At 43.1% G+C, this 13,980-nt stretch overlaps 2 protein-coding genes across 3 annotated transcripts in view; both read right to left on the reverse strand.

Moving 5' to 3' along the window:
* CEMIP (cell migration inducing hyaluronidase 1) overlaps positions 1–13,980 on the reverse strand; it is a 106,458-nt gene that overhangs the window by 58,216 nt on the left and 34,262 nt on the right. Inside the window, exons 1-2 of one of the 2 annotated variants that reach the window (XM_071568052.1) lie at positions 2,020–2,095; positions 890–1,231 (exon numbers count right to left, since the gene is read on the reverse strand). The exons of the other annotated variant lie outside the window; for it this stretch is intronic. The gene's annotated coding sequence lies outside the window, so the exon portion shown is untranslated. Of the gene's footprint in view, positions 1–889; positions 1,232–2,019; positions 2,096–13,980 lie in introns of those variants that run through there. 2 annotated transcript variants of the gene reach the window in all.
* LOC139678193 (cell surface hyaluronidase CEMIP2-like) overlaps positions 2,859–13,980 on the reverse strand; it is a 49,002-nt gene continuing 37,880 nt past the window's right edge. Inside the window, exons 20-25 of the mRNA XM_071568840.1 lie at positions 11,946–12,128; positions 9,929–10,142; positions 9,083–9,184; positions 6,709–6,869; positions 5,357–5,466; positions 2,859–3,199 (exon numbers count right to left, since the gene is read on the reverse strand). Of these exons, the coding sequence (XP_071424941.1) occupies positions 2,979–3,199; positions 5,357–5,466; positions 6,709–6,869; positions 9,083–9,184; positions 9,929–10,142; positions 11,946–12,128 (991 nt within the window). The 3' untranslated portion in view covers positions 2,859–2,978. The remainder of the gene's footprint in view (positions 3,200–5,356; positions 5,467–6,708; positions 6,870–9,082; positions 9,185–9,928; positions 10,143–11,945; positions 12,129–13,980) is intronic.

Consider the following 13,980-nt stretch of genomic DNA (forward strand, 5'->3'; position numbering starts at 1 on the left):
GGAGGATTAAACTCAGGAACAGACTTCAATTCTCAGTGAATCAATACTGGAGTCAAAAGCAGCACTCTGACGGTTTTTCCAGTGGACCTTGGTTCCTTACAAATTAATATATTTCCCAACAAGAAAGAAGGTTCTGCTCATATACTCTGTTTATAAACATCACTGCAAGTTGCTTGATTCCTGATGACCCTAAAAATGGATTCTGAATGAGGAGCAGGAACTAGAGGAAATTTTTAGAATTAATACATTAAAGAAATCCAAGGTGTTTACTAATTTGTTGCAATATTGGCACACTATTTTGAGACAGAAATAAAAGTGTGTGGGGGAAGAGTAATTCTACAGCTATGCCTTTTTTTTCCTTTTTTTTTTTCTTTTTTTTTTAGAGTTTTACAGACCTTGAAAAGGAAAGAAAGCAATTTTTGGCTTCACTAAAACAAAATCGTTTGCAGTTCACATCACTCCACCCATCCAAGGCTGACTGATTCCCGGTTTCAGAAGCTTTCAAAGCACTCAGCATTTCAGCATTTCACTGAATTAAACTCTCATGCACTGCGTGAATATTTCAAAGCACCAAAGTGTTGGGAAGCTGAGCTCTGTTTGCTGAGGTTCAGGGTGCACTAACTCTGCTGTGCCTGCTGACAGTGTATAGCCAAATTCATGCTTCCAGGGAGCGCCAGAACTACTGTGTTCCCACTGCGGAAATGCTCTGGGGATAACCAGAATGGCCATATACACTGAATGCCTTAGAAGTGTTGAGCATGCCTGGATCAGCTGCAAGTCCACAAGGACGTCCATGTGGATTCCAGCATGCAGGTGGGAATCCTCCCTCTAAATCCCCAGGAGGAATTAAGGCAGCTTCCTACAAACAAAATGTCCATGCAACACTTACCCCTCAACTTCACACACACAGGCTCCTGGTGCATGCCAAGTTAGCAGCAGCCTTTGAAAACATTGTCTTGAATATCCCAAGGGTCCGTGAAGGTATTGTACCCTCTTCAGAGCGTTGTTGGTTTGAAGGCTTTTTTTCTTCCCAAGGTAAGGAGAGTGTGTGCAGTGGCTGAAGAGAATCACAGCATCCTGAATCCTCTTCAAACTGCTGCTTTTAACTACCCAAATAACTGCATCAGGATGTAAATATTTTTCTTTTTGCTTTTGTGGTACTTCACTGTTTGCATCTGGCTCACCACGCTCCACGCCTTCCTCTCCAGGACATTTGCCATTTGCTCTCCTTCTGGGGCGGGAGGAGGAATAGAGATTTTTCAGAGGTTTAGGCACATTCCTCTCCTTCCTTCACCAGGCTCTTCCTTTGCCAATTGTTTAGTCTCAGCCTGGGGTTAGAACTCTGCAAAGTTTTATTGGGATCCAGGGTCTGGACATGTCACAGATTATCAAATAAATCTCCAAGAAGCTAAAAGCTTGCTCTGTAGGTACTTGTTGCAATGCAGGGCTTATGCTCACAAGCCAAAAACATCTTGCTTTTCTTCCCCTGTACAGCCTCAGAAATCATAACAATTAGGTACCAACAGGAGTTCAAAAGGACTTCAGGGAGCTCCTTAGAGGCTCAGTTCCAGCTGCTCAGGCTATTACATGAATCCTCATCCCCATGATGTCCTGTGCATCATGCTTTATCTTACCTTCACTGAGTAGTATCCGTGATTTCTTCACACTTTCTGGCAAGCCAGGACCTCTCCCCTGGCCAAACCCGAGTCACACCTTTACCTGGTGTGGGGATGTACCCACGGCCTCCTCTGTCTGCAAACCTTTCAGATGTCCTCTCACCCCACACCCAAGGTCCACAGGAGGTCTGTGCCTGGTGGAGGCGAGAGTCCCAGCCAAGGCGGTCAGTCCCCACTCAGGCACAGTATCAGCTGGCCAGCATGTGGATGCCAGAGCAACTAACTCACCAGGGAGCAAAAGTCTGGCCAACAAAACACTAACCTTTCCCTGTAAGAGCTTGTTTGGCCATTTCTAAGAATTCCAAAGAAATGATGGGACATTACTTAGAAAGCCTTCACCTACCTGTTTGAGTAAGCCATGTGACAAAGACAGGGATAGTCTGAAATCATCTGCCCCTTCACTGCTGTCATCAGGTCTCATCATGTTCAAACCAAAGTGAGTCTGTCATCATTCTGGGGTAACTTTGTGCTTAACTGTAGTCATTGAGGTCATCAGTTGTTTCTCACTTGGTATACAAAGCTCTATTTTTGTATTTACTTCAAACAGCAGCACATAAACAAAAAAGCAAAGAGAATTAGCCACTGCTGCTGGCAGTATTTCAGTCCTCAATGGGAACCTAAGTCAATATGAGCATTGCCTGAAAAGATCGCAAGACTTTGCCCTAAGCAGCAGATACTTTATCCTGGGTTTTATCCCTGTAGATCTTTAATTAAATGTTCACATTATTTGGACAAACATCATTTCACTAGTCATTAGCTTCAGACAAACACATTTATAACTCCTTGTTGCACCCTATGTGTTCAGTTCAACTAGAACACACTGTTGTAAGATCACTGGACACTGACCAAGCAGATGTTGTTGAGTTCACATAAGATGCTACAGCAGACAGACTCTGGTTTTTTTAAAAGCAGACATTAATAGGGAGAAAACAGGACTGAAGGGAGAAATTCTCTACCTCTGCTGAAGTTCATCTGTTTCCCTGGACATTGCTAAAATTTCCATGCCAAATTCCATTTCCAGTCTGAGTGTCACTGGAAAGCAGGTTCTTACTTTTAAAACTCACTATTTTATACCAAAGCACAGATATATTGAAACACTTCTCCCCCCACAGGCTGCTCCTGTTCTGCTCTGTGAGGCACTGGTTTTAAAATAAAGCTCTGCCACAGAGGGTAAGATGAGAATACATTTATTAGCTATAAAATGTACAAGTGAACACTGTCAGTTTGGTACAATCTTGTAAGAACAGGAGCAGGTTTTGGTGAGGGTGGTGGGCTCTGCCTGGCTGGTGCTCCCCAGCAGTGCTAACCCCAGGGTGCCACAGCCTTCGCAGGGATGTGCTCTGAGTGGGTCTGAGAAAAAGCAAATCTTAGGGACTTATCAGCATTAGCTGGACATTGGTATTCTTTCAGCTTCAAAGGAACATAATGTTGTAGAGAAGCTGCCTTCTGATAACCAGCATGATTAAGGACTTTAATCCAGGAGGGTTTGGCTTGTCCTTTATAGCCAAGCATGGCAAAACTCCCTGAAAAACAAACACAAAGAGAGTGACCCTCTGGGTGTGTCAGTTCACTTTGCAGCAGCACAGCACAGACTCCCTCCATACATCATGGAAAAGTTTTTTTTCTTTGGATTAAAATAGCAGAACATTTAGGAGAGAGAAAGGGTGATGAAAGAGGGAATGTGCCTCGCTGAAGCTGTAACCTCGCTGCATCACAGATCTGCAGATAATTCAACAGGCTAAGCTTGGTACCCAGATGTCAGTTACCAGGAATACTATTTTACTCTTTATTTTTAAGTAAGACAGGTACTTTTTTCATATTTGACTACCTGAAAATGATTAGGCACTTCGAATCCTTCTTTTATTAGTTTACATCACTTCTTCCTGTTGTGCCTAAACTATCCCCCATGTCGACTCTGCTCTGGTCCTCTGCTGTCCCAAAGTACAAAGGCATTATGTATTCTTCCATGTTAATAATAATGTCTTGTGTTTATATTATGCTTTTCATTGCAAAGGCTCCCAAGGCTATTTGCAGCTGGTTGGATCGAGACTGTTCCTGTAAACACTTCTAATTTAAATAAGGTTTTGCAAAACCAGGAAACAAGACCCCAAATCCTGATCCTGCTGGGGTCAAGAGGGTTGGGGAGGTTTTTTGTATTATCCGTGGCAGAAGCAACATGCACTTGGGAGAAATGCTCCGGCCTGCCCTGAAACACAGCCCCCAGAGCGAGGGGCAGTCCTGGAGCTGTGAAGTCAAATAGTGCACATACCTGAACCAGCGGGAGGAAGCTCATGGAGCAGAACATAATTACCCAGACTGGAAATCAGAACAGACACACGGGTGGACACCCTTGCCCTTAGGCAAAGCAAAACAGGGGTGGCTTGTGGACAGTCAGCAGCAGCTTAGTCCCACTGCCAGTCACCAGCATCCCACCGAGGTGGCAGGGCAAGGACATGGCCGCAAGCCAGCCTGTCCCTGGGAGGGTGCTGGCCCTGCCTGCTCCTTTTCATGCCCCGGGAGCAGTCAGGGCTGGAGGCTGAATCAAGCCCCCGAAACAGCCAAGTGAGTGGCACAGCTGGTTCAAGGAACAGAGTGGCAAAACAAAGAAAAAAGATTCCTTTTTAATCAAAAAATTCCTTTCAAAAGTATTCAGAGCTTTGATGAAAGAATGAAACAATGAAGTTTCAGGGAAAAAAAACAAACAAAAAAATCCTCCAACTTTTGCTTTTCAAAAGATGAAAGAAGAAACAGCTGCTTGGGAATCAAAGAGGCACCAAAGTGAAATCACTGCCATTCTTGTAAAGACTGTGCTGTCCTCTCATGGAATGGTCATAGCAATGAGCTTTGAAACTTCAACCAGAAATTGATATAAATTTCAGTAGAACAGTAGGGAAAAAATCCCCAAACTCCCAAGAAAAAAAAAAGAACCTGGAAATACAGTCAATTTTCCATCTGATCTCTGTGTGAAGGCCTGAAATCTGAATCAAGCTGGCTGGGTGTTTTCTTGGTTTCCTTATCACTCACATTATTTATCCAAACCTGGACTCAATAGCCCCTGGTTTTCCAGGAGAAAACCCAGCATGGATTTTCTGGACCAATGATATCAATGGATTTCTTGCAACAATCCAAGGTAAAATCGTAATAAGAACTTTCCCAAACTGTTGATTTCATCTTGCTTCTATCCAAAAAATAAAGAGCTCCTATTTCATTGCAAACTGTTTTCTTTTTCATCAACTTTTCAGGTTATGATTGTTTTTCCTCACAAAGCAGTGGAATTTTAGAATGGAATCTTTATCAAATGATTCTGGGGGTTTGGGAAGTTTTTTGGGGGTTTGGTGGTTTTTTGGGGGTTTTGGTGGTTTTCTTTTTGTTTTTGTTAGAAAAACAAGCTCCCTTTAGAATGAAAAATTTGTAGCATGCAACTTCTCACTGGTGAACTAGTGTGAAACCCCTGAAATAACCATCTTACTTCTCACCATCCCTAAACCAAGAGGTTGTTACTAGGTTACACTGGCATATTGTGGTAGGAAATGTATTGATAAGCACTGCATGAGTGTGTGTACATTTTTGGTTGGGAAACACACTAGAACTACTGGTGTGTTTCCCAACGCAATAAAAAGCAAAAGAAACATGAAAAGCAATAAACCACAAAAGAAACATGATGGTATAAATATATTTACCTCCCTTGTGGAAGATAATAGGCTTTGCTGAACCTAATCTGGTGAAAACAGACATTTCAGAGCTGCCCACCATGTCTGCAATATTTCTGGAGCACACAAGTACAAGTGATCTGAAAAGAAAGACAGTAATTACTTCATGATTTCAAAATATTGCTTCATTAATAATCTTCAAGACCTTTAAGCTCCAATTCAGAAAAGCACCTCAGAGCTTGCTTGACTTTAAGAACATGTTTAAATCCCTTTGATTCCAATCACATGTAAGCTTTCACAAGTTTAAGCCTCCATTTAAATGTTCTTCAATTAAACCTGTTCTTCACATGGAATCAAAACAAGCACAAATTACTGTGAACACATCCATCCCTTATGGGAGAGAGACATTCAGTTGCTGAGACTCTGAAACCATCTACATCCTGGCTCTGATTTTCAACCAAGCTTCAGCCTGCATTTGGTCCTCAGAGAGGTACTTTCAGCCCCCAGTGAGTTGTACCTGCAGTGAATTGCAGGCACAACTGGTTGCATTTAGCTGAACGCCCAGACTTGTGAAATACTCATCCTACCAAACATGTAATACAGACATCACATGGATATATGCCGCTTTATCCATGTCTGATACAGGTACTTACTCATGTGCATAAGTACATGTAATAACTCAGGAGTGTTTAAATCTTTGGTCATGAACTGCTCAGAAATGTCTTGAACTGAAAGCCTGTTTTCTGGTTATTTGACCTGCTTCTAGCAGCAGCCAAGAATTTATCTACCAATCTCTGTTGTTCCTTGTTTATGTGGTGACACATAAAACCACAGGGAATGTGGGACAGACGCAGAGGTGATCCGGACCACAGCCAGGACACACATAAGATAGGAGAGCCAGCAGGCAGGCAGGTCTAGCCATTGGCTCACCCAAGTAAAGTCCCACTGGAAAATCTGGCACACCTATGGTTTTCATCTGCCACAAGAGGCAAAAACAATCAGTAAGAGTAAACAGAAATAGACTGGTTTCCAAAATGGAAAACTGAATCACTGGCTGCCAGGAAACAGCTGGACACTGGGATGGGTGTGCAGGATTGCAAGTGTCATTGCAAGGACCTTATCTACTCCATGCTGGAAAATGGGTGGTTTATTTAGAAGAAACTGCCAGTTTTCCAGAAAACCTATTCCTACTGCTCTAATCTGTACAATCATGGGAGAAAGATGCTGCATCTCTTATTATCTGGCTGATGTTTGGGATTTGTACATGTTTCTTCTGTACCAGATTTCTTCAGAGCACAGGTCTGGTTATGAAAGTAGGTTGTTTCCCTTTCTATATTAGCCACAGGTCGCTACATGAACTGGCCTCTCAGCAGTTTGCTTACCTCTCTTTTATGGATGTTTGAACATAATCAGTTATTGCATGGGCAGCATTTTCACTGGCAACTGTGTCAAAGTGCCACCTACTCACAACTGCTCCTGAACATGCATCGAGCACCAGGAAGAATATCCCACTGCTGTTGAACAGGAACATTGTGCCATTTATCTGTAACAAAAAAAACAGAGGCAGGTTTTATGAAGCCAGTCTGGGGAGCCTCAGACTATGATGCTGCTCCTCCATAGGGGAATTACAAGCAAGGAAAATATCTACATTTTTAAAATACCTATAATTATAAACTTATCATTAGTGCAGATGAAGTGACATCATTGATACTAGATCAGTGGCAGGAGGAAGCAAAACCCATAGTTCTCAAAGGGGTACAAAAAATTAAGAAATGAGGTAATCAGCATCTTCTGAGGATTAGAAAGATACATTTGGGAAACCAAGAATCCTGAGAGTAAAATGCTTGGTTCAGCTATAATACAGTTTCCTTTCATGTGGGGTAAATTAGTGTCACTTGGCAAAGTGGATTTGACCATGGAGCAAGGGAGGGGTGCTGAGACAGCAGATTGGGGAATAGAAGTGACACATGTTCTTTTTTTATTTTCTCTGGAAATTTGAATATCAAACCCAAACTATTCCTTCTTGTTAGGCCTGTATTAATGCCCCAAAGGAGTTGTAGCAGAAATGACTCCTACTCTCCTCCTTTCAAGAGCAAGAGCTCCTTCCCCAAGTTACACTTTTCAAGAGGTGTCACAGTATTTACTTTTAGAAAGCCAAAAGCTGTCTGAGGTGCCTGGCACTGATGCATCCCTCCAGCATCCTGGGGGACAGCCCATCCTAAGAGAACACAACCTCCACCAAGGAAAGCAACAGTGTACCAGGGTCAGGCTGTCCAAGGTCAGTCTGTCAGAATGATGAACCCAGAACACACAAGACCACAATCCACACAGACTTCCAAAGCCCACTGGCATCAGGTAGCTCAGATGCACCCCATCAATCTGAGACATGAATGTCTTCAGGGAATACAGGGCCAGACTGAATGAGGGAGCCAAGTGTCAAAATGTGGCTTCTGCAAGTTGTCAGAGGATATTGAATGAAATAGGGGGCCAAGGGTAAGGGTGGCCACAGGGGAGTTAAGAGGAGCAGAGACAGACTAAATCTTTTGCCTGCCCTGGCTGTCTCATACTCTGAAGCATGAGAAGTGTGTCAAAGTCTGGGTGCAGACACAGCAGAGAGCAACCACCACTGCAAACAGACCCAAATGTGAGCATCTGCCAAAGAAACAGCTCTGATGTGTGTTGTGTCCCATCCACATGCTACCAATGCCCAGAGAAGTCAGCACACAGGCCCCATGGCAGGGTGCATCACACTCGGCTTGCTCAGCCCTTGGGGAAGCTTGGATCAGAAATTTAAAACATTTTTGACTTTTGCATTTCATTCAGCAAAGCATGAACAAAGCATGTGCTTCTTTATTTCCAAATTTTCTGAAAATTTCAGAATTTAAGGTAAGAATCCTTCTTTAGAGAGTAATCTTTATCATTTGCCTAGCCTAGCCTTTGCTGCAGCTAGGAGTACATGTGTTGGAAATAAAACTTCCTTAGAAGAAAAACACTTTGAGTTCAAGCCTTAGGAAAGGTAAAGAAGCTTTGAGGATACTACACTTACCCCAGGAGTGCTGCACACACACAGGTGTCTGAGCTTCACCACAGGTGAGGATGCTGCCTCCAGGAACACCAGCTTGCTAATGGCTTTGACTGAATTTTTGATGATGTAGCCATTGTACTAGCAAGAAACCTTGGCTGCTCAGACTTCTTAAGGATGCAGTACCAGCTTTTCTTGGCATTTGTTAGCATTGATTATAATTCAGTAACACATAGGCATGTGAGCCTGGACAGTGTTCTTGCAAGAATGATTTCAGTCACCCTTCACTTTCTAGACAGACGTATAAGGCATGTGCAGGAACAACCTGACAGATCCAAAGTGCTTCAGTAGTGAAATATAGTTATTTTTAACTTCTAGTGCAATGCCAGCAGGGAAAATCAGAAAAACAAACTTGTTTTTTCCCCCACATCCTTTGTAAACAATGACGTCTGCTTTTTCCTCTCCTTCCTCTAAATTAGATTGGTGGTGTTAATTCTTCTGAGGTGATAAAAGGCCTTTTTCCCCATAAAATCTCAAATCCTCATCTGAATAGAATACGAACCCCCAGTGACTTTAATGGAGTTAATTGTAGGGGAGAACAATGGACTTGCCTCCTTCAGGGAAACTTCCCATTTCCTTCTGCCAAGACTCAGCAAGATTCTGCATCAACTTTCCTTGGAGATAAAGTTTTCTCTGCTTAACCAATACTTCAAATGCAGTAAAACACAACATACCTTAATGAACGCAGATGTCAGCTGGCTTTGTATGCCCTCCCTGCCGAGAGATTGGATCTGTATCCTTATATACTCGACTGAGGGTGTGCTGGTGATAGCGACCTGCAGTTACACCAGAGACAGAATCTGAAAAACTGGCTTGTTAGCTCCATTCCATCAGCAAAATGACACCTGGTATCCATGCTCACATATACATGATTGCAAAACTAAGAGTCCTTTATTCAAATTGTGATCCTGCTTCACAATTAAGTGCTCATTCTTAAGACAGCATTTATCAAAGGATTGTGGGAATGCTGATTTCAAAAGACCTCTGATGGTCATCCTGCCAGTAAGTAAATTTAGAAGTTGAGTATGGAGTTCATTCATTTTACTTGACTATAAACTCAAGTGCAAGTCTGTAGGAGTCTGAAGCAGTTCTACAGGATTTAGAGTTGGATGAATCTACAGTAAATGAAGAGAAAAGCTGGCTCTAATTTTCCAGTTATTCCTGTTAATCAGAATTACTTTCCAGTCTGAAATACAACAGCAAGGCTGTACTTCTGAATTCAAAGCTAATCCAAAATAAGTCCTCTCAAAAGCCCTTTTGTTTTAGTCTAAAAGAAAGAAAAGAGGGGGAAAGTGCCATGAATGTGCATCCACATGCTTCTAGTTGGGCAATTTCTTTGGGGCAATCTTTGAAGCATAGGTCAGACAGCTGCAGAAATTCAGAGCAAGACCCTCCCCTTTCCATAGGTTACATGGAATTCCCTACAGCTTCTCCTTATACGCTGTCAAAAGGCATTGACCACGTGTGGGTGCACACACACTGCGTAACCTCAGAGGCTGTTCCACGCATTGTGGTGGTACCTGTGGGGCCCCACATGTCCTGCACAGCCTGGATGGGCGCTGAGGCCTGGGGTGCTGGGCAGCCACTGGCCTCTCAGGGAAGGGGTTGGGGTCACAGCTCCAGGAGTCCCCTGGGTGCATGTGTGCCATGATTTTGATACGTTCACAGCCTCGCTGAGAGCAGTAACTGTGTCCTTCCCGAGCTTCATGTGCTTGCAGGTGAACAAACAGGTACCTACAAATGGGAGAAAACAGAGGCATCAGACACCCCATGGACTTAGAGGACAAGCTGAGCAGAGAGGATCTGCACATCCATTGCCAAATGGGTCCTGAAATGATGCAGGTCAAGCTCCCCCCTCATCCTGGTGTGAAAAGACCTGCAGCACCTGCAGGCCATATGCCCAAGCCTTCACCATGCAAGCAGCACATAGGACAGACTCCACTCCAGCCCCCAGCACTCTGCTGTCCCCAGGTGTGGTGGCATCCCACCAGAGAAGCAGCTGTGCTTAGGCTATTGTGCAGGAGACAGGTTTACTTGGAATTATGAGCATGAACCCTTCAGCTCATTTCATGGCAGAGCTCAGCCCTAGGCATGCATGACAGAAGCTCCAAGGCAGCCAGGCCTTCTGGCCTTTGGAGTTCATTTTTATTTCTAGCTGTTCCAAGTATGTTTTCAATCCTGCCCATTCTACAGTTCAGACTGAAGAAATTATATAAACAGATTGGTTCAGCTCCAGGATAAAAAAGGTACATGAGCTTTGCAGAGATTTTTCATTCTATTTCTTTTAAAACTAAATATTTGTTTCTTTTTGTCTGGACAAAAGAATGAGTAAGCTTGGTTCCTTTCCAAGGATGTGGGGTTAAAAAAAGAAGGGGAAACATCCCACTCATTATGAAATAAAGTCTGAAAAACAACAACAGGAAAAGAAAAATGCCAATTCCATAACTTCTGTACTCTGACAGGCTAAAAAATTCACTGCTGAACTAAACAGAGAACCAAAAGGCTAATACTGCCAGAATTTAGTTAGGTTAGACCCATCAACCTGGCTGTGCCAGGTCCAGATGGCTGCTGGCAGCTCATGGATTTTCCCATATAGACCCACACGTGTGACCATTTTCCCTGCTATTCAGTAGTAAACAACCTGTTTACAAAATCCAGGAAACTTTTTTTTTCTCTCTTTTTTTTTTAAGGAAGCATTAACTAGCAAATTGCTGTTTCACAATTCCTGTGATGAAAGAGACCTGGCCATCAGCAAGGAACCTGGTTAGTAAGGAAGGCATTCTGGGATTTGATGGCTCATGTGTTACGGTTGAAGGAATAAATATATCCCATCTTATTTTCAAATCTGGCATTTGTGGATTGATTCCTGAAGTAGCCACTTAGTCAGGTAAAGCATCATGAGACTCATGGTTAAACCACAAAACACATTTTTCCTCCGTAACTATTTTAGTTGACTGAGAAACACCATTTCGTAATATGTTTTTTTAACCAAAGGTGTCCTAAAGTCTTACAAAGATGGTGCAAGACTTTTAGGACAGTCACCATGCCTTCCAAATAAGAGGTGTGCTGTGGTGATCTTCTTTTTTCACAAAATCTGATTTTTCAAATGTGATTATTTTAGAAATCTCTCTTCATGGGAATATGCAGAAGTTGAAACTTCCCAAACTTGTCTCAGTGTTGGAGCCAAAGCAGTCATAAGAGAACTCTCTTTCATGGCCCTTCGGGATGCAATGGATTTAAACAAATATTTACACTGTGCCCACACCTGCAGCAATATAAGCAGCAGGGATGCCCAAGGAACTCAGTCCAGCCAAGAAATCAGCCATTCTATGAGCAGGAATGCAAATCACTGCTCAGATGCAGACAGGGACCTACTCCAGGTACTCCAGCCTGGAAATCCATTTTGACCTGAAATCAGTGAAAACGGCATGCAAGGTGGACAGACCTGAATTTTAACTATGAGAAAGGAGGTGCTGGGTCTGGTAAGAGAAAGACTCCAAGGACTTGCTGCCCATCCAGGGGCACAGCAGGGCTCACCCTGATGCTCTGTCGAAGTAGAAGAGCCGCTCATGAGTTCTGTTGAGAGCAATGGTCCGGGAAGGAGCAGCAAGGTAGTGCTGGACACTGTGCACCGTCCCTGTCCGTCGCAGGTAGATATCGGCCACCACCTGGAACACGGCTGCCCTGGGATAGCAGAGGGCAACATGCAGCCAGTCTCCTCTGTGGGCAAAAAGGGCAGGCAGGGGGAAAGGGAAAAAATGCACTTAAGGGCTTGAGTACAACAGAGATGATCTGCAGCCAAGAGTACAGTCTTTAGGGGAAAACAAAGAAATGTCCTTGGAGGTTCTCTTTTTCCTTTAAAAAAACACAACAAATCCTCAAAGCCAAAGAAAATCAGATTTTTTTGCTTTGTCTGGAAACAACGGCTGCTTATTACAAAGGTCTGATCCAGGGACCCTGGCTGACCTCAGAGGACTTTGAGTCAGGTGCCAGTAAGGCTTAAAACCAGATATTTTCTCTTCCTTATCCCATAAGGCTTGAGGTACAACCAGTCTCATACCCACTCACATCTCCTGAGGCAGCCAGGGCTTGTTTCAGTCCATCCAGAGCTGCTGTGGGAGAGGAAACCAGCATTCAGCAGACATTTCACCAGGGGCACAGATTCAGGAATTAGAAAGTAATCTCTGACTTGAACCAGAGCCACGGTCTAAAGAGACCTGCTTCCTCCACTTTACAGCAAAGTTTATTATTATGGTTTCCATTAAGATCTCCTGTTCTGTGGCCCTTTCTTCAATGTCAGTTTAGAATAACTAAGGGTAAAGTTAAATCATCTTTTAACTCTTGTTTACCCCAGTTTTGGCATACACTTTTACCAAAAAAATTGTCTCTGTGGCTTTCTTTCATCCTGTGACTCCTACTGCCACCCTTTTGCAGAAAAAACAGCTCCAAATTAGAAACCTTTGATACAAGACTTAGAGCCACAGATGCAGCTACAGTGCAATTCAGATACCGATGGGAAGAATCTTCCACAAAACATCCCAACACCCTTTCCTGTCTGTGGGATGCACTTGTGCTGAGCAAAGCAGAAACCACAAGAAGTTTGCACTTAAAAAAATACCTGAATACCAAGATAATTAACCTTTTTTTTTCCTCCTTCCTCCCCTCTGAAGTGGCTCAGACTGTAACACCAAGACACCTGAAGCGGTACCATGGTTTGCTTTCCTTATGTCACTAAAACTATCCAGGATTTAAATGTATTCTTTTAACTACCTGGATTCCTGGTTAAAATATGAGAATATAAATTTGGCTTAGAAAAAGACTCTATGCATCATACAAAGCTCGAAAGGACAAAGTTTCTCCAAAGGCTTCCCTGAAGTGACCTGGGACCTCTACTTTGCTTTACACATGGAGAGTAGTAAAGCAAAGCTATTTCAGCCTTCTTCTGTTTTTTTCATTAAAACAAAACAAAGCTATCTACAGGATGGAAGAGGGGACAGGCTGTTCCAGAATAATAAATCAAAGTCACACAAAGACCCATCAGCTTAAGCCAGATACTGCCCTCTAGATTTTAAACAACTCCAGCTGCGTCATAACACAGGACAGCTCAAAAACAGATATATTTTCAGATGATCTGGTCTCTGACTAGAGGAAATGAAAGAAGTACCAGAGCCATACTGTGGAATATTTTTTAGGATGGAGTCCCAAGATATTTGGCTGTTTCATAAGGGTGATTTGCATGGCATTAGCACATTTCATCCCCTGAAGTCACCATCACTAAAAGAGCTTGTCACTCCCCCAGATGCTGGGAACCAGCTTTGGTGCTGTGGTACACTGACTGCCATGTGTCTGGGAAATGAGAAAGGCATTAGAAAAGGAAACTGGAAGGTGAAAGCAATAAAAAAAAGCATGAAAACCCCACAGCTGTGACTGTCTTGGATTGCTGGAGCATTGGGGAATAAGAGTGCTACAGTTCAGTGTGCACATGAGCAGGCTGAGCAAAGTACTGAAATAAATTACATCAGGATTGAAAAGATCAAATGAAAAGCACTTACTTTGGAATTTGTGGAGGAAG

Source organism: Pithys albifrons, chromosome 13, assembly GCF_047495875.1.
Source record: "Pithys albifrons albifrons isolate INPA30051 chromosome 13, PitAlb_v1, whole genome shotgun sequence".
Taxonomy (NCBI): domain Eukaryota; kingdom Metazoa; phylum Chordata; class Aves; order Passeriformes; family Thamnophilidae; genus Pithys; species Pithys albifrons.